General features: G+C 37.7%; 4 protein-coding genes and 1 non-coding gene across 6 annotated transcripts; 1 reads left to right on the forward strand and 4 right to left on the reverse strand.

Moving 5' to 3' along the window:
• The first annotated feature begins 487 nt into the window (after positions 1-487).
• Positions 488-5,828, forward strand: LOC133695007 (cytokinin dehydrogenase 5-like). Its single transcript, XM_062116735.1, has 5 exons — positions 488-1,552; positions 1,744-1,871; positions 2,170-2,445; positions 3,899-4,164; positions 5,306-5,828. The coding sequence occupies exons 1-5, from the start codon at positions 958-960 to the stop codon at positions 5,643-5,645; spliced, it is 1,605 nt and encodes a 534-aa protein (XP_061972719.1). The 5' UTR covers positions 488-957; the 3' UTR covers positions 5,646-5,828.
• Positions 5,829-6,402: 574 nt separating this feature from the next.
• On the reverse strand, positions 6,403-9,781 carry LOC133695008 (uncharacterized). 2 transcript variants are annotated; one of them, XM_062116737.1, is made up of 9 exons: positions 9,494-9,781; positions 9,354-9,421; positions 9,146-9,242; positions 8,953-9,070; positions 8,704-8,766; positions 8,458-8,602; positions 7,779-7,821; positions 7,369-7,542; positions 6,403-6,963 (listed from the first exon to the last, which is right to left on the reverse strand). In XM_062116737.1, the coding sequence occupies exons 1-9, from the start codon at positions 9,707-9,709 to the stop codon at positions 6,856-6,858; spliced, it is 1,032 nt and encodes a 343-aa protein (XP_061972721.1). In that variant the 5' UTR covers positions 9,710-9,781; the 3' UTR covers positions 6,403-6,855. The 2 variants fall into 2 exon arrangements, with proteins under 2 accessions (XP_061972721.1, XP_061972720.1); XM_062116736.1 differs by having other exon boundaries at positions 8,704-8,812; positions 8,942-9,070.
• A 150-nt stretch (positions 9,782-9,931) lies between these two features.
• TRNAE-UUC (transfer RNA glutamic acid (anticodon UUC)) lies at positions 9,932-10,003 on the reverse strand. The gene has a single exon. It is a non-coding gene; the product is annotated as a tRNA-Glu (tRNA).
• Positions 10,004-12,260: 2,257 nt separating this feature from the next.
• Positions 12,261-14,440, reverse strand: LOC133693890 (probable ubiquitin-conjugating enzyme E2 18). The gene is made up of 6 exons (XM_062115260.1): positions 14,329-14,440; positions 14,122-14,225; positions 13,920-14,022; positions 13,718-13,781; positions 12,702-12,790; positions 12,261-12,608 (listed from the first exon to the last, which is right to left on the reverse strand). Exons 1-6 carry the CDS (start codon positions 14,356-14,358, stop codon positions 12,513-12,515), a joined length of 486 nt encoding a protein of 161 aa, XP_061971244.1. The 5' UTR covers positions 14,359-14,440; the 3' UTR covers positions 12,261-12,512.
• Positions 14,441-16,638: 2,198 nt separating this feature from the next.
• LOC133693855 (BEL1-like homeodomain protein 11) lies at positions 16,639-19,911 on the reverse strand. Its single transcript, XM_062115199.1, has 5 exons — positions 17,741-19,911; positions 17,290-17,669; positions 17,136-17,196; positions 16,873-17,039; positions 16,639-16,779 (listed from the first exon to the last, which is right to left on the reverse strand). The coding sequence occupies exons 1-4, from the start codon at positions 18,524-18,526 to the stop codon at positions 16,881-16,883; spliced, it is 1,386 nt and encodes a 461-aa protein (XP_061971183.1). The 5' UTR covers positions 18,527-19,911; the 3' UTR covers positions 16,639-16,779; positions 16,873-16,880.
• Between the last annotated feature and the right edge of the window lie 141 nt (positions 19,912-20,052).

Genomic DNA, 20,052 nt, shown 5'->3' on the forward strand with positions numbered 1-20,052 from the left:
TATTGAATTTTAATTAAACTATTGCCTTAGTATTTAGTTATAATTTCGAGAAGAAAAAAACAGATACAATAAAGATAGAGAACGTATCTATTCGTGCATGCAACCTAAAGGCTTTTCCCACCCTTGCAGCCAATAGTTCTAACTGTTCATACTTTGGTATGGAGGAATTTTGCTGATAATTTTTTTTCTCCCTGTGGAGATGAGAAAGGGAGGAGATACGTTGAGAGAATCTTTTGTATTGGCTGCATACATCGTCCAGTCTCTGAAACCACGTGAACCATCCCTTGCCTACGTCCCTACATGGATCTTCCGTATCCATACCTGGGCCCCTTATTTAAAAACCTGGCCCCACATACTGCCTTCCTCTCTTCCTCCACACGTGTCTCCTCACCTCTCGCACGTGATCGTCCACGTGTCGCTTCCATCTTCCCCGACCCCATTTTGTCCTATAAATTGAGAGCCTGTATCTTATATGCCAGGCACAACTCATAAACGTCCCAAGGACACAGTAGTCAGGCCCTCTCCCCCTCCCCCTCTACCTGCACTACCACAAACACACAAGAGATTAAAATCAAAATATTATTTAATATTTCTGTCGTTGAATTACCTTATATTATTACCTTCTTATGCTTACATGTGTGTGGAAGTAATACTTTGTGCAACGTGCAAAAAGAGCAGAGAGAGGATTAGCGGGGAATCTGAACTTTGCATGTTCGGCCTAGAAAATCTTTAAAGCGCAATCCAGCTTACGTTACCCCACCACCACAAACAGGGGCACCAAATTTTGTTCTCTTTCTTTACCTCTCACCCTTATCGAGAAACCACCACCTCGGCCGCCGCCACCACCGCCACCTACTTCTAACTGCCACCACCTTCTTGACTTTTCTTTATAAAGGATCATTACTCTTACTCGTAATATACAAGAAAACCAAAGAAAAGAAACAAGAAATCCTTGAAATGGCTACTAAGCTTCTCTTAATGTTCGCTATCTGTCGTTTGATTGTGACTGTAGGGTTGACTGTTGACCCATCGGAGCTACTTCGTCTTGGGGTTGACGGTCAGCTCAGCGTTGATCCGTTTGATGTCGAAACGGCTTCTCTTGATTTCGGCTTGATAAGCCGATCCGAACCGATGGCAGTCTTGCACCCGGGTTCCGCTGATGACATAGCTCGGCTTGTCCAAGCGGCGTACCTCTCGTCTCAGGGTTTCACGGTCTCGGCTAGGGGTCATGGGCATTCCATAAACGGTCAGGCACAGACAAGTAACGGGGTGGTGATTGAAATGAGTGGCGGCTCGAGAGGGAGTCGCCTTGGGATGGGGAACCTGGCAAAGCCACAAGTAGCTGTGAAGGAGATGCATGTAGACGTGTGGGGAGGGGAGCTGTGGATAGATGTGTTAAGGAGTACATTAGAGCATGGGCTAGCACCAAAATCATGGACAGATTATTTGTATCTTTCAGTAGGTGGTACCTTATCTAATGGTGGAATTAGTGGGCAAGCTTTTAACCATGGACCTCAAATCAGCAATGTCTATGAGCTTGACGTCGTCACAGGTTGGTCCTTAAAATATCCATGGCTTTCTTGCATGGCTGGTTTCTTCTTGTTGTCTTCCTGTTTTTGGATAATTATTTTTTGCACAAATTAATTCAGGGTTTTTCCTTGGCTGCCTTAATTGTATATCTTGGGAGATAGGTTCTAATTGGTTTTATGTTGATGTAATTAATATTCCACTACTGGATATCAGGCAAAGGTGAGCTCATGACATGCTCCGAAGAAAAAAATTCAAAGCTGTTCCATGCTGTTCTTGGTGGTCTAGGGCAATTTGGAATCATCACTAGGGCTAGAATTGCACTTGAACCAGCTCCTCAAAGGGTATAACTCTCTCTCTCTCTTTGAACATCAATATTTTTCACTCGTTGGTGACAGATTTTGGTTTTGTTCCACGGTGGGGCACATAACTTTGCATAAATTTCCTAGTATTAGTAGAAGATAAAACGAAAGAAGCAAGTATAATTATTCATGACTGATGAGTTAAGATTGGGTCCATGTAAGCTTTTTAACTCATTCAAACGGCTGTTCTAAAGCTGGCAATGTTGTTGACGTCTTGCTTTTGGCGCTAACATGGTCTTTTTCTTTCCTTTCCACGTTCTCTTTGTTTTATTTATCGCAGGTGAGGTGGATAAGAGTACTGTACTCCAACTTCTCGACTTTTACCGGGGACCAAGAATACCTCATTTCCATGCATGGAAAACCTTCTACCTTAAAATTCGATTATGTCGAGGGATTTGTTATTGTTGATGAAGGGCTTATTAACAATTGGAGGTCCTCTTTCTTTTCTCCTCGTAATCCTGTCAAGATTAGCTCAGTTGGGGCTAATGGGGGTGTGCTCTACTGCTTAGAGATCACCAAAAATTACGATGAATCCACTGGCGATACCATTGATCAGGTAAAATCCCTTTAATTCGTCCACAGAACTATGCGTACATATTTTTGTGGCTACAGGACTTCTCGTAAAATTATTAGCAAGAACTTGTTAATAATAATACGATCGCCTTGCTGCTCGTCTTAACTGGCACCATTGCTTATTAATTTAAATGCGGAGTACAATAATAGATATTGATAATGTTTTTCTCCTAAGTTGGTGGCTGGACAATCTCCAATCAGTATATATTTAACTCATAATTGTATTTAACTCAGTTTATTTTATAAATTATAAACTTATCCGTTTAATTATTTTTTAAACCTGACCGGATTAATTGAATATATTATACCTTCAGCTAAATTTTTTATAGATACTATATGTATCTATAAATTGGACTTATATTACCAATTTTGAATATATTAGATTTTCAGATGAATTTTTCATTGATACTATAAGTATCTATAGATTGAATTTATATTATCAATCTTCATGAGGTAGACTTAAATGTAACTAAGATTTAGGCTTAATAAATTAGCTTAAAACCTATTATAAAATGTAACAAATAATTTAAACTTAATAAATCAATTAGATCAATTGAAGCAGAGAATAAATTCTAAAAAACAAATAGAATGAATTGTCGAATTTTAAAAATTCTTACTCATTATTTTCCTTAGAAACACAAACATGTCTGATATTATGATTGTGTCGACGACAACTTGACTTGGGTTAGTTAATATAAATATTACCCATGATCATTTGTTTTTGTTTTTTTCTTTTTTACACCCCTATCCCTCATGATACATGCCTTTTATATCATGGTGCTAACCATGCTGTTAAGACTAGTTACGATAGTTAAAAAAACAGGTTTAGAAAACTACCAGGTCTGTCCTCATTGAATGTGGGTTCGAAATGCATGCTAATCCAATTAAATTTCTTCTCAATAATTTGTTTAATCATCTCTTCTTCCAATTATATAGAACCTTCTACTATCATCGCTGTCATTCAATTGTATTATTGTACACATTTGCTCTACTTTTAGCAATATGCTGCCCTCAAGGGTTGCCCCCACTACTCCTAGATTATATGATTGTGATTGCTGAGTATGTATTTTTATACGTACTAGCTACTATAAAAAATGCTAGAAAACATGTACAAGAAAACATGGGAGATCTAGTGCAATCTATCGTCCTGTCTGAACCTAAGATTGAACGCTACTTTTCTATTTTTTTTACTGCATTAAATATTAATAAATCTATTATTAAGCCGGCCACCCACCAAATGATTCTCTTCCAATTAATATCTCCTTTCTTGAGCTTATTAAGAATTGATTGGAATCAAACTTATCTTGACAAAAGCAACAATGTCTAGTAGCAGCAGCTTTTCTTTTTTGTACTTGGATTATATTTTTCTAATGTTCTTATAATTAATGACACCAACAAATCATAATTAAGTATTGTCTGGTGGTTACTTGCTCCAGGAAGTAGAGGCTTTGATGAAGAACCTGAACTTCATACCATCAACAGTCTTCACAACCGATCTGCCCTACACTGATTTTCTGGATCGCGTCCACAGGGCCGAGTTAAAGCTGAGAGCCAAGGGTTTGTGGGAGGTGCCGCACCCTTGGCTCAACCTATTTGTTCCCAGATCAAGGATTGCTGACCTTGACAGGGGTGTCTTCAAGGGCATTTTGGGAAACAACAAGACAAGTGGGCCCATCCTCATTTACCCCATGAACAAAAACAAGTGAGTGATTCTTGGCTCTTTAGTGCTCCATAAGTTATGGACCATAACATGCATTTCATCTTTTATCTCTTATCTTTTTCACAAGCACTGCATGCATGCAACATGGGACTATCATTGTGTTGCTCTCATCACGACAAGTCTCTCATCAAGTGTCTTCATATTGTTGTCGTCGTCCAACCGCACACGTAATTAAACACATGTAACTATATACTTTTTGAATACATGTAAACGTACATTTAAGTTTTGTGTACAAGAAAGCATGCTTTGAACCACCCTCTTGCCTGCCAATAATACATACGAGACAAAAACAAATAATGCTGGCTAGCTAGCTAGCTAGCTAGAGCCAAGCTAGAGATTACCTCTTCACGTTAGGGGTAGCTATCAGCCTTCCTTCAATAATACAAGGCATTGTCATTACCATTACCCTCACTCTTAGCAATAATACTTCCTTGTGTCAATAATATGTTGTTAGTTAATTACAAATCGGACGAGTTCTTGAGGACTTGAAAACGATGATGATAAGGAAAAGACGAAGAGGAAGGAAAGAGACAGGGTAAAAAATCGGGTAGACCCATGACTATGGTGGTCCTCTGAGTCACACTGATACACGTGGCATATGTATTTAACGAAACACGTGGCCCACATGCAAAAGAACCAGCTAAACAGATGAATATTTTGTATTAAAGGCCAGCTAGGATTGACAAACCCTTTTCTCTTTTGTTGACTGGAACCCAATAAATTGACGGTAGTGATCGTCCCAGTGGCAGATTCTCTTGTCAGGCGATCTTCGTTATGGGTCCCCCGTGAGAGGATGGTATCATGTCCACCTCCAAACTCTTACCAGGCCTTCAATGAGCAAGGATAGAGCTAAACAAGACCTGACATGATTGATAGGGCATGAAACTGTGAAGTGTGTTTAGTATTTTTCTTGTCTATTGAGTTCCGAAAACCTAGCCTTGATGGGATCAACCATTGATTAGTCCAAAACCATCAAATCCCAACTAACATCATTACAAGAAAACTGAACCCTCACTCGAGAAAGATCCAAGTCTGATGTCCTTTCTTGATTATTTCTTGTTTGCTAAATGCCGATGATCTTTCTTAACGTTACTGCTGTTGGGTTTTTTTTAATCTTGTGCAGGTGGGACCAAAGGAACTCAGTTGTGACACCAGATGAGGATGTGTTTTATCTGGTGGCGTTGTTAAGATCAGCATTGGATAATGGTGAAGAGACTCAGTCCTTGGAGTACTTGACTCATCAAAACCGCAAGATCCTCAGATTCTGTGATGATGCAGGGATCAAGGTGAAACAGTATTTACCTCACTACACTACACGAGAGGAATGGATGGACCACTTTGGGGATAAATGGGACCGATTTTATCAGAGGAAAATGGAATTTGATCCCCGGCGTATTTTAGCAACTGGCCAACGTATATTCAATCCCTCCTCTGCCTCTACCAGTACGGTGTCTCCATGGTGATGATGGCACAGGATAGTCTACTTACACTACACGGGATACTATACTAACCTCTAGAAATTATAATCTTGTACATACAGTTTTTGCTTAATCATCAATGATGCTAGATTAATAGCATTTTAGCAGTATTAGCGGTCCGACCTTTTATCAAGTAAATAGCAAGAAAAGAAAAATATTGTGGGTTCTTGAAGAGGGTTTTTTACAGTGTTGATGTTGAATGATTTGATTTTCAAGGAAATGAAAATCTGAGGGTCGAGATTTGAGCTTGATAAAGATTGGGTCGAGGGATCATGGACCGCGCATGTGATGCTATTTAGCAGCGCCAGTGATCCCGATCCCCTTGTCTGGAGCTTCGAAATACAAGCTCACAGCTGGTTCCAGTCACATCCAGCCCAGTTCATTGGTTCACCCTATTGACCCAGTAATGGCCACTTCGTTCTTAACATCACCACAATGGTTCTATCATATTTTGCATCTATAGAAATCAGTGAAAGACATCTCGTCACTGTTCTGACCTATCGGAATCTTGGTTCTGTTGACATTTATGACTCAACTCTTTTACAAGAACTGAGCAAAGGACAGAAACAAAATTATGGTAGGACCGTATACCGAACAGCTCAAATCAAGGGTGGATGATGGAAGAAGAAAATTATTGTAGGATCATTTTTTGGATAGAGTAAAATTGGAAGAAAAATCACGTCTTTCTCAATCTAGCAATCCATAGACTGGTGGGCTATCCCACGAGAGCAGATTCATTCAATTTGGTAATCAATGTCTTGGTCAAGTTTTATTCAGCAAACAGTTTATAAAAAATCAAGCTGGTGGTGAACCCACAAAATGCAGAGTGTCTCCCACCTAAACAAAAGCCAGCAAGGTGGACAAAGGTGCCGATACATGTAAGAAATCTCACTCAAAAAGTCGGCCAATATGAAGTACCTTCATGTATAAGTTGTTCACGGCTCCCTTGACCCTCTTGGCTAAAAAAGTCTTGCTCCTGGACCTCAATATCATGCCTGCAATAACCTCTGAGCAGTTCACTTTGCCCTCTCTCAACTTCTGAGGAAAAAAATATTTTCTCCAATTTGTTCCAACAATGGTACGCTTGCTGACTTCAGGAAGCAAGGGGGAAATGCGGAGGTTGATTATAACTCGCATCCCTACTCAAGAAGTCAATAAGGCGATGACAAAATCTCTTCAATGCAAGTGACATGAGCTAATTTGAATTATCATCCGCTTCAAGTTGTTTCCCAAACTTCTTCAATGCCAGCGAGTATAATGTTTTTCTCTTCACTGATGCTCCTTCAGCCACCAATTTCACTGCCTGCACGCACATCAAAGCAAATCATAACCACGGTTGCAGACTTGCAGTGTAACAAAGCAAGAGCAAATGAAAAGAGATTATTACATATAACCGATGCATTGCGCTTGTTCCCGCACATAAAATGGGACCCAGCATAACAATTTCTCACAGGGTAATTAAGGAAGAAGAGGGGTGGTCATAGCAAGGTGCTTTTGGGAACCAAGAAAGACGATGCTTATCATCTTTTTTCTATCAGCTATGTCCAAATGAAAACCACTCATAATTCAAAAGTGCATCAGGTTTTAAAACATCAAAGCTAACTGAATTCCACTATGTTAACTTCAGAATCATTCACGTGCGAGATGAATTCATGTAACAATGATGGATTGCATGAAGAAACTTAATGGTCATCAAATGGGTCATTACCGTAGAAAGAGTATGCCCACGGGAGATCAATTCTCCCAATTCATGCTCAAGCTGATCTTCTGACGGAGTTTCAACCAAACAATTTGTCCTGCCTTCAATTAGCAGTGTCATCTCCCCCTTAGGTTTTTGATTCAAAAAACGTACTTTGGCCTCCCCCAGAGTTCCCCGCCAAAACTGATTAGGCACACTCATCTTGATCAGTGAACAAGGATGACACAAAAAACTGGTGGTCAACTGATAACTAATTTATTGGGCATTATCATCACTTGAGGCTCAATTATAATTTTTAATCACAATTGGTTAAAATGATGCAACTTCAGTTCGAGTTTCCACAATCAGCATCACTATCCAAATTCTTAACACTATATGAACAGAATAAACCGGGTAAAAAGTAAAGAATAAAAAGCCACCTCTTCATGTATTTTTGTCATTTCTCGAGCCATGACACACCGCCTGCAATGCAATTAGATTAACTGTCACAACCAGCACTAATTAATCATTCAACTTACTGAACCACGACTATTTTGATACTCACTGTAGCTGGGCTTCTCAAAATTGTCTTGCAGGTGTCAAAAATGGAATCTAAACAGAATAAAGGAATTTACTTGGTCGTTTTCCAGTTCTTGTCAGGTTTCATATACTTTTAAACCTGTAGATTGTAGTCTGCCATTTCAGCTCACATTTTCCATCTATTGTTTTCGATGCCTTTATCTTTATCTATCTAACAAAAAAATGGAATTAATTTGATCCATGAAGGTCAGAGTCCAGAATATAGATGAGTTCCATCATCCTCATGAAGTGCACTCATAACAGGATGTTGTTTCAATTACTTGGACCACTGCATCCAAAAGGCATGAAGCCACACAATGAAAGGGTAGCACACAGAAATCTGCTTAATCTGAATAATGCACGTCTAACTGGAATGCCAGCAACATACAACCACTACATTTTTTTTAGTGTTTCCCTGGGAACTTGTAAGAACTTGCATATCCATACAGAATTGAGAAAATGTGAGTAGTGCTGTACTACGATGATGAGCCTTGTATACCTCGAGTGCTGTATTAACAAAAGATGATAAGCCTTATTTACCTCGAGTCACCAAAAAGCAATGAAGATTCTTCGAGAAACTGAGAAAACTTGTGCGGAGGAACATAGAATATTTGTGTTCTTGCTTCATTTGCAGAAGCTGTCAGCCTCTCTCTCCTGGAAGGAGCATGCTTGGAAAGAAATCCAACTACAAAAATATTTTATATCATTAATTTTTTTTTGACAATCCTAATGCTGCGAGCAAAACATCAGAAACGTATATGAGCATCAAATTTAGAACAAAATTACCAAATGTAAACTCATCAGTATCCAAGCCTGAAGCAGAGAGCGCAGCAACAACCGCACAAGGCCCTGGAATTGGAATAACAGGAATATTTTCATCGACGCACAACTTCGCCTACAACCACATTCCCAACACGCATTCATTATATCCTACACAATCGACTAAGCAATTCACAGTTACTATTATCTTACAACATGGCTAAGAGATGAAATTTTTAAAATTTTTTTTTAACAAAATGCTAACCAATTCCGCACCGGGATCACTGATTCCTGGCGTCCCTGCATCACTAATCAGCACCACAATCTCACCCTCTTTTAACCTCCTTAACACCCGTTGCTCTCTTTGAGACTCGTTAAATTTATGATAACTCAGCTGCAAATATAAACCACACAATTAACAACTAAAATAAAAAATAAAAAACAGCTACGCAGAAAACCGAAAACTCACCAGTGGAGTTCTGATGTTGTAATGACGAAGTAACTTCCCGGAATGCCTTGTGTCTTCTGACAGTATCACATCAGCAGATTTTAATACACGAAGAGCCCTGCATTGGTGATTTTTTAAAATAATTTATTAAAAAAAATATAATTGTATTCTTTAATAAAACAAAATTTAAAAAAAAATAAAAAAACTGCTAGTCAAGTTCAGCAACTACCTCAAGGTAATATCTTCGAGATTTCCAATGGGGGTTCCAACTAAATACAAGCCAGGTTTCAAAGGACCCTGCAATCAGAAAAATTGATTAAACACGATGTCGTAAAAGGAGTTGAAAATCAAGTGATGGTGATATCTTACACGTTTTGAAGAGTCTTGTTCAATGATTGGGTCAGGAACTTGAGAGGCGGAGCACAAAGTGGCGAGGAGGGAAATTCTAGGGTAACAGGGAGTTGATTTTGAGGAGATTATTATTTGGTCAGGGAAGAATTTGGGAGAAGTAAAACGACATGAAAATGCTGATGTTAGAGTAATCGTAGTTGGAGGTAACCGTCGCATCATCATCATCATCTTCATTGTCACTCGCAGGAGATAAGAGTAAAAAGAGAGGGAGAGCGGTGTTCTGATGACAGTATGCTTGCTAGCCTATAGCAGCATCGATAATATGGGCCTGAGTGATTGTTTTTTCGTTGTGATATTTAGTCTTATGGCCCAAATTCTGTGGGCTGCATTACGAATCTGACTAAAGTAAGGGCCTAAAATCATACTTCACATTAAGCAGCGGATAAATGTAAAAAATTCCGTTGCCGGGAATCGAACCCGGGTCTCCTGGGTGAAAGCCAGATATCCTAACCGCTGGACGACAACGGAGATCTTGTTGAAGATTGAAGAAAATTATATTCATATTAAATTTTTAAAAAATTCCCATTCCAAGCACAGCTTACTTACACCGTGTAAAAAATATTAGTCATATTTTCAATTCAAAGTCAATCAAGGATGACGCATCTAAACATCCAAAACAAACAAATCCATCCTGTGCACCGGGTAGTTGCTCATGCTTCTCCTTCTCTTGCTTTTCCTTTCCTACCTCAACCAGCCTATTTATACCGGCCACCGATATCCATATTAAATTAAAAAAAAACAAATTTTTTTTACTAAACTATACTTTAAAGAACCTAGTGTGGAAACATTGTTTATATGAACCATACACCACCTTAATTTTTTTTTCCTTTTTTTATTTGTATCCTTCACTTTTATATATATATGGTACTTCAAATCTTTTTTTACCGTCTCCAATCTTTTTTTTTAAATTTGCATCCTTCTTTTTTTTATTGGGTTCTTCAAACTCTTTTTTTTTTTTTCATTCATAATATTCTTTTTTATTTGGTCCTTTTGCTTTCCATCAATTGTGGTTAGGGTTCATCAAATTAACTCTAAAAAAATCATGAAATAATGTTTGAAATCATGCAAAATAAAAGAAATATAAAAAAAATGATGAAAATGAAATATAAGAGAAAAACACAATTCATTATGAGTTGCAATAACTATCCACAATGTTTTTTTTTTTTATTTTATTACTTGACTTTTTTTATTCACAATTTAATCCTTTCACATTAAATTGAGTCAGGATTATATTTGATGTTTTTATTTTGATTAGCTTTATATGAGACTCTCGTGATGTTAAGAGTAGATTTTAACAATGGGTTAATGCTCAATTTAATAAAATAAAATAAGATCTTTAGGGATCTAATTTCAAACAAAAATAAATATTTCATCTTTTTTTCTTCTAAAAAATAACATCTTTATCTTAGCTTTCAGACTTGATTTTTAGTTGGAATCAACAAATTTATTATTATTTATTAACATATATATAATTCTTGATTTATTTTATTTATATCCATATAAATTTTTTAGTTTGTAGTTAATTTTTTTATAATAAAATATGTTAAAAACGCACAAATTTTGTTGTAGTGTTGAGAAGAAAAAAGAAGCTCTATCCCACGGCATAGCACCCAGAATCAAACTAGTACCATCTTTGTTGTGGCTGAGCCCAACTTCAGGATGCGAAGTCTTGTTTTGTCTTTCTAGTAGCTTGGCAGGATTTGAAGAACTAGTGGCATTGACTTGGGTATGAGCGGTGCTGTTTCTCCCCTTTTCACTTCTTAATTCAACAGCTACCACTGCTAGAAAGAAAAGAATCCAAAAGCTTCTCATTTGTGCATCCATCAGTTCAGCAAGTAAGCTTCAGAAGCTAGAATGTAGCAATTTCATGCCACTTCGTAGAAGTTAATAAGCTTATTCAGTCCATTTCACAACGTGGTTTTGGTCCCTACCCGATCCAATAACTAAACCTCAACGAATCAAACACCCTCTGAAGGAGAGAAAAAGATGGCTTCCCAAACTTTGTCCCCGCTTGCAATTTGGAAGGAAGCAGCAATGCAAGCTAACCAAAATCCTCAAAATATCGATGCAATTTACACTCTGCCTAGGCAAGCGCGTATCAGCTATCGATCCTTGACAGCGATATCTCATTCGTGTAATTTCATTTCGAATTAAAGTAAATTAAGACTGCTTTTGATCTAAATAAATCTGACCGTCTTACAGTATGCTACGCCTACTGATTTATGGACGGGCATGCCAGATTGTCGAGAAAGAAAAAACATGGCAACGAATAACCCATCTGTTTCTAGTGATGAGCATGATGATGCTGTTAAGCACCGTCAAATACCGAAGAGCTTCCTTTTTCACGCAAAGAGCAAATGCGAGGTAGTCTATTGCCCACGCAGTGGTGAGCCTACCTTCCTTGAAATCAGCCTTTGTACATCACCCCTTTCGCTAAGGCTGTTCATGGACAGAAGACTCAAACATCGCTTTCTTTATACATTTATAAAAGGCTTAAAATCACCCATTTATTCCCTGGTAGGTGAATATAGTGTCAATCTGGCACTTGATTGAAAAACTCTGAAAGAGTTGCAATATGGAATTTTTGGCTTAAAAAAAATACTTACCATTGAATCTCTAATAGTTTTTGCTGGAAAAGATAAACATCAGACGCCATTAGAATATATGCAGTATCTTTTGGGCATCTTATGACTCGGCTGTACTTGGTCTTAAATGCCTAATAAGATAGTAATAAAGGGAGAAGCCATATAAGTTGTTCTCCTTGATTAATATTATATATATTGCTTGCAAGCCCCTAAGGGTGGCATCAAGGTACAAAGAAAAAAAATACCAGGTACGTGATTCACGGCCAAGGAAAAAAGTAAAGTGGTTACCAGAGCTATGGCGGCTCCAAGCCTTGCCAGGCCCCGTTCCACATCATCCATGATAAATGGAACTTATAGCCTTGTTATACACAGATGACAGATACATAATGGAATTAAACCTTGTCATCATGGAACCACCATCTTGTCTCCTTGGGAGATCGGCCACTCCTACAGTTCTTCACATAACGATCGTTGTCAGCAGGACGTTGCTGCAAACCATAACAGTGTATATATATGAGTGCTTGATAGAACAGGTAGAGCAAACAAAACAACTTTAAAATCTCAATAATTTTGAAACTAACCTTCACCGTTGAGCTCGATAACATAGAGAGAATGCTGATACAGATAGAACTAACAGTCATAGCCGGGGACCATGAATCATACAGTATGTCTGCAAGAACCAAGAACAAATAACAAAAATATTCATCGCACCTGTTCAAGGCACAACTGACCACTGTACCCTTGGTCAAAGAAGGGAAGCAAATGAAAAGACTAGTAATATTATTTTCATGGAGTGTCTTCTGAAGATGAAAATTATAGCGAGTCTCCGGGCAACAATGCACAAACCCCACCCTTCCATGTGCATAATATTTACAACCAGCAAAGCCCAAATATAGTCCACTTGGTTAATAGGATAACGTTAAATATATCGTTCACTTTATAACTTCTTTGCAAGTTGAAAACAATACAACAGAGAACCAAACAAATAGAAGATTTGCTTTATATTTCACATTTGTTTTTAGCTTCTATTGTCCGGCATAACATGCAAGTAAACTGAGTAAATTAAGATGCAGACAGAGTAAATTTTGTTTCCCAGTTCCACAACCAACCTTCCACATATCAATGATTTACGAGCTACCATTGCACACCATTGTTTCAAACAAAACTCATTTGCCAAATAAAGCAAGATGCAATGCTTCAATCCTGCTAGCCTAAGACAACCACCACCACTTCAAAATCCCCTTGAAACAAAGCCCTTATTCAAAGAATATCAAAACAACAGCATGGAATACAAAAGAATCTTCGAAGAACATGACAAACTTCTTTGTACAGAAGCACCTAATAGACCTTACAACCAGAGCCAAAACCTAAGGAGGTATACTCTAAAAGCTTGGAGCGAAAGCTCAGTTATAAAACCTTGAGAATCCAACTCAATCTATCTTCGATTCATACACAACGCAACGTAGTCAGAATCTCTAGCCTTAGGGCTATCATCCACTCAAAAAATAACAATAAACTTACACAACAAGCAAAAAGGAGAATGATGTCATGCAATTTAACTAAATAAATATCACTCTACCATGAAGCAGTCAATTACCTAAACAGATATGTCCATTGCTGTAGATGTGAGGATGCAGAGGAGCCGGCGGGGCAAAAATCACCTGTTCCATCAATTTAACAAAATAAATTCATAAATAAAATCATGAATAATTAAGCACAATTATTCTCAAATAACCAATTCACATAAAATAGAAAAAATAAAAATTAAAAATTAAAAAGAAATGGAACAAATCACTAACCTGTGGTGCTTCCATAGGGTAATGTTCAGGGAAATCAACTTGAAGCTGATAAGTTTCATTCGCATACAGAGTCCCTGCGGCTCCATTCACTTCAATCACCCATCTTTTACACCACAAATAATCCCAAATTAACCAGAATTATATATATAAAAAAACCCCCCAATTAAAGCAAAACCAATCAAATTCGTGATTAAAACGGTACCGTTGGAGATTATCAGTGACTTTATGCTTGAAGCCTGAAGGAGGATTGAGTTGCCATTCTGCGAGCTCTTTTTGCAGCCTGTTGCAAGCGATCTTGCTTAAAGCCTACGCAAGAAAAGTCAAGGAAAAAGGAAACAATCGAGATTAGGGCATAAAATAAGCATATATAATTTGCGTGTGGGTAGAGATTTATAGAAAGGACGAGGACCTTGCGTGACAGAGCGGAGCTGCTTGTCATGTTTTTCCTCAGAGAGAGAGAGAGAGAGAGAGAGAGAGGAGTGTCTGTCTGTGTGTGTTGTCGTTTATAAATGTGAGGCCAAATTCATGAAATCTACTTTGTCTCGTTATGGAGTGGGAGTAATGTTGTATTTGGTCCCCAGATGATGGGTTTTGTATTATTTTAATCCTTTTATTAATGTTTTTTGTCCTGGTGCCATTTCTCGGTCGAACATTTTTTTAAAAAAATTTATATAATTATTTTCTTTTTTTTCCTGTCAAATATGACCTGATGAGCGTGGAATCATACAAGTATTAAGAGCATGTTTGGGAACGCGATTCAACCTGTGTTTTTAAAAAATTTGATTTTTTTTTGTTAAAATTTAATATGATTTGTATGTTTTGGATTGTTTTGATGTGCTGATGTTAAAAATAATTTTTAAAAAATAAAAAAATATCATTGACATGCATTTTGACACAAAAAGTTATTTGAAAAACACTCGCAACCACACTGCCAAACAAGCTCAAAGTTTTTTTTCCGAGACTAAGAGCCCGTTTGGCTCTATGGTTGCGGCTGCGTTTTATTTAAAACGCAGTTCGCAGCTGTTTGGCTAAGAAAAAAATTGGTTTACTGTTCACTATGCCCCACTGAATTTCTGCGTTAGCAACGCACGAAAGGAGAAGCAGCCATTTCTTACTTTTTTCCACTGTTCACGTTAATTGCACTGTTCATTGAACAGTGCAATTAACGTGAACAGTGCAAGTGATGCACTGTTCATGTGAACAGTGCAAGAGAATTGCACTGTTCACTTAAAATAGTGAACAGTGCAATTCTCTTGCACTACGTGGACACTTTTTTTTTTCTTTTTAGTGTGTTAAGTTTTTTTTTAACATTTTAAAAAAAACTAGTTTGGAGTGAATTTTATACATGATAATATTTTATCTAATTTTATTACACGCTAAAAAATTATGAAAATTGTAGTTCTTGTCGGATGAATTTTATACGTAATGGAATTGTAGATAGTTTAATAGAACAATAAATTTTTTTATATATAAAATATGATTTATTTCATGATGTTACCGCAATAGTTAAATCCACAGTATTTAAATTAAAAACCATCAATATTAATATATATTTTTTAAAATTATTTTATAACCTCAATTTCAAAAACATTCTTAACCAAACACATTAAACTACTTTTTCTTCAACTTCAATTTCAACCACAGTTTTAACCAAACACCTATTTTTTCAAACCAACCACAACTAAAAGTACTTTTTATAAAACAACTTTTTTCAAACCACAACCACAACAGCTACCGCAATACCAAACACACTCTAATGGATAAACTGAAAGATTGAGAAAATTAATCGTAATTTTCGAGATTATGTTAAGTGTGTTTGCATAGTGAAGAGTAAAGAAGAGAAAGGTAAATTTCGTCTCTTTTGAAGATGAGTTTTGTGGTTTGTAATTTATATTCGAGTCATGTATGCATGCTCAGATGAGTTTCATGTTTGATTAAGGTTTTGTGTTTTTAAGCTTTAATGACCTCGCATTTTATGTCAAGAGTCAGGTGGCCAGTAGACTAAAAAAATCATATTTATCATGAAAAGAAAACATGAAGATGATACAAAGATTTTTTTAAAAAAAAAACATAATTTTTTCCTCTAGTTTTGGTACAATTTAATAACAGTGATTGGTGATCTATAGTCTCGAATGGAGCATATTTATCTGCAAGTGCTGCTCGTTTCTCGGCAGATAAATGGTCAGATAACAGTTTGTTTTGGATTTCGGTTCTGAGTGCATGCCAATGCGAGCAGAACACATGCTCTTGGTTTCTCCACAATAGTAATTTTAGAATTCTATGTCAGGAGTCCTAAATTTGCCGTTCTCCCCCCGAAAAACCCACTTAAATGTGGTAATAATTCCACATACAATGCATGCATGAATGGGAACTTTCTAAGCTCTTTGACGGGGCTACGCTTTGGTTTCAACATAGGAAACATGTTGCCAACGCTATAGTAATACTTGGAGGCATCAGCTTCGAATGGGTGGAGAGCACCGGTAGGAGAATAGGACGGGGCATTTGGACCCTTTAGGCCTTTTTCGCATTTGGTCTGTGGGCTGGGTTTAGCCACTAGAAACCCTATTTCGTATGCTACTGTTTCAAGATTTCTAGGTGTTCTGTTTAACATTTCAACCCCTAATATTGAAGAAGTAATGCGGTGATCAATGCGCATCAAACTGTTTAGGATTTGCTTGCTTGGACATGTTACTGTTACAAATTTTTCTAAACAGTGATAGAAAATAATCATGAAAAGTTAAGTAGCTTAAACACTGGTGTTAGTTGTACAAGATATGCTCCAGGCCCATGGCAGCTTGTGCTTTCCCTGAAAATCACATCACAGCTCCAGGCTGTTCTCAGATATTTCAGTTTTAATTGCCTAGGATGAATGATTACAAAAGATGTTAATTGTCTATTGCATGAAAGAAACAACGAAGCACAACTTGAAGAAGGAATTAATTTAGCTATCAACCTATTCCTTCAGTCTTCTGAATGATCTGTTACACCTTCCGTTGTTATGAAAGAACTGCCAGGCAAGGGGTTCGAGTCTTCAGAAGAATCTGCGAACTCCACTTTGTACATTTCTTCTATCATAGGCTTCCATAGCCGGACTCGAGCATTTATGAACCAGTTTGAGACCTAAAACAACAATGTTCGCCCACAACTTTATCAGTGTCGAGCTAAACCGTAAAGAAAGCAACATTTTAATGGAAGATAAAGCAAAATTAAACTTACTTGATTCTTTGTCAAGCCTGTCTGCGATGCTAACATTAGCTTCTCAGATTCATTTGGATACCTGTGTGTGAATAACGAAGTCGGTAAATCACAGATTTAAATTTTAATGAGAGGATGATCACCATGGACTTATCACTGATTTTAAAGGACTTACGGATGCAAGAAGTGTTCAAAAAGCCAAGAGCGAAGGATGGCTACAGAAGTCTCTGGCAATCCTCTGATGGGTCTCCATGCTTGCCTTTGGCTTTGCGTCATTCCAAGCTGTTGAAGAGACATCCGATTATGTTTGGTCTCTTTATCAAAAAAGCTAAGTGGTGACAATCCTGAGCTGGTTCTTGGTAAATCTTGAGAGAATTTTCTTCTTGTCTCATTGATCTGGGACACTATGGCATCTCTTAAGTTGCAGAAGTGCTTGGACATGGCTTGGAGCGCTAGAGCTGTGTAAGATTTGGCAGCTCCTAAACCTGCCATCTCCTCAAATGATGATACCACTTCTTCCATTTGATGGTAGTATTTCTCGTATCTTCCCTCAACCTGAAATCAACAAGATACCTCATTATTAACCTGCTGACAGAGAATATGCACTCAATACTGTTTGGACTCACCTCCTCCAACAATGCTATAAGCTTTGCAATTTTAAGCTGGACTTCGTGTTTCTCAGCTTGCACAAACCCATTTCCCCACAGTTCTGCTTTTAATTCAGAAGAAAGTCCAAGAGAACCTCTACAACGAATTAACCTTCGGACATATTTTTCATTGCTAATTTCAACTGCCTTGCAACTTACATGCACGGTTTCTTCTAGTAGGGACTGAGCAGGCTTTAAATACCTTGAATTCTCTATAGCAACAGCAAAAGATTCTGTTCCGTAAGCAGTAGTAGAACGTCTACTTAACGAGGCTGATGATGATGGAAATCCACTACCAATGAGAGAATAGTCGTTGTTTGCTTGTTCACCTCCAGGATTATAAGCTTCCCTTGCTTCTTCTCTAGGAATTAAGTAACTAGGACTCATGAGATCCGAGTTAAAGGATCTCTGCCTGTACTGAACTTGAGGAACAAGCATGTGAGAACCAAGAGACAGTGATAGCCTTTGAGCTTGACGATTGGTCTCATTTGCCGCTCCAAGAAGATTCATTAAGTGTCTTGTGTGGCTAATCTCGGATTCTTGCGCTACTGAGGGAGCTTGTACAAGGTCTATCGACCTAGACATTCTTTCCTCAAGAGACTGTATGCTAGGCAACACACCATCAGACTGAGGAAATGTGTTACTGCCAACTAAAGCATCAAAATTCTGGTTTTGAAATTGGTTTTGGCTAGTAATGGAGTCCGAGAAAATGAATTGGTGTAGCATGCTAGAAGCTGAATTTGAGGATGAATCTTGTGAAACCATAATACCAGTAAAGTAGGAAGGCACAGAAGTATTGATTTGCAACTCAAGAGAAGAGTTCTATAACTTAAATGGTCAATATGGTATAGCAAAGAAAGCGTCAGAGCTCAAAATACCAGGTTTGATTCCAGAATATTGGCTTCGCAAGCCAAAAAAAGGCAATATCTAGCCTGGAAGGAACTACAACTTGGGTTATCAACTTCTCATGCATTCATGATAACAAGAAGAAAGACAACAATCATCAAGTAGAAGGTCACAGGCTCGCACAAGATCTGGCTTACAGCTCTAAAGTGGCATTCTGTCCTAACTTGGATATAAAGCAACTGGAATCAAGAGCCAGAAAGAGGTACTGCATTATTAGGCATGACAAGAGATTACAACCAAATGAAGTTCATAATTATAAAGCGAATAACTATTGACAAATAAAAAGATCCAACAATACCAAGCCAAATGAAACCCGGTTGAGTGCAAATATGTAGAAGCAGAATTGAAACCAGAACTGCAAGTAAAACAAATTTCTGAAAGAATACATCAGAACATATATATTCGGAATGGGGAGAGAGAGAGCGAGAGGTGAAACAAAGAGTTCCAATATGTGGAACCCTTAAAATAGATGAAGAGAAAAAGAGCTGGTGAAAGTACAGTACAGGACCGTGAGAACAGAAGAAAACAAGTCAAGCCAACATCTTAATTAGTCTTTGCCAACTAACGCCTGCCCTGATCGAACTAGTTGTAAAAGTTTCAAACCACCCTTTAAAAGCTAAGATGGATTCAGTTAACTTTAATAAGCATAAAAAACAGTGGATGACAGAAGTCTAAGGCTACAAATCCACCAGTCTGTGAATTCTATATACTTTTGTTTAGAGCATAACAATTCCCTGAAGAAAGTGATAACTTTCTCTCGGAAATAATGCGCAAGTCTAAAATGTAAGCACCTAAAAGCTATAATGCTAAGAGACAACCCTCTGCTAGTTCATTAAATGTGAGAAGCTAGTTGGTTGAGTAAAGATGCAGAAGCTGAGGGCAAGAGATGGTCCCCCTCCCCCAACTTCTCCGAGTAAAAACCAACAAGCAAGAGCATCAATCTTCCAGCTTTAATGCTTGCAGTTACATTTCTTTGGGAGACTCAAAAGTACTTCCAGCTAAAAACAGTGTAATTCTCTCTATCTCTCCTGGCTTGTCACAAGGAGAGTTCTTTAATATGTAAAATTTGTTGTGTTCATTGTGTTACTGTCATCTGCAAAAGGTAGAGAAAAAGCTGGCTATCTTTTGCACACTCCCAGTTTTAAGATTGTCTGTTTCTGAGACTGTGACCATATGGGAATATCTAGCTTTTTCTTGCTAGGTGCTGTAATCATGCATAGAGATGTTGAAAGGACACTGAATATCATGATCTTTCAAGCGCAAGTAGAAAATAAAAAATCCATCTTGTGCCCTCAAACAAAGAAAGAGTGAAGCTACAGGCTTGTGGATGTGGTTTTGTGTGCTGATAAGACTGATTCTAGGTGTTTTTGTTTGGGCCGGGCCTT

The sequence above is a fragment of the Populus nigra genome, chromosome 5, assembly GCF_951802175.1.
Source record: "Populus nigra chromosome 5, ddPopNigr1.1, whole genome shotgun sequence".
In the NCBI taxonomy this organism is placed as follows: Eukaryota; Viridiplantae; Streptophyta; class Magnoliopsida; order Malpighiales; family Salicaceae; genus Populus; species Populus nigra.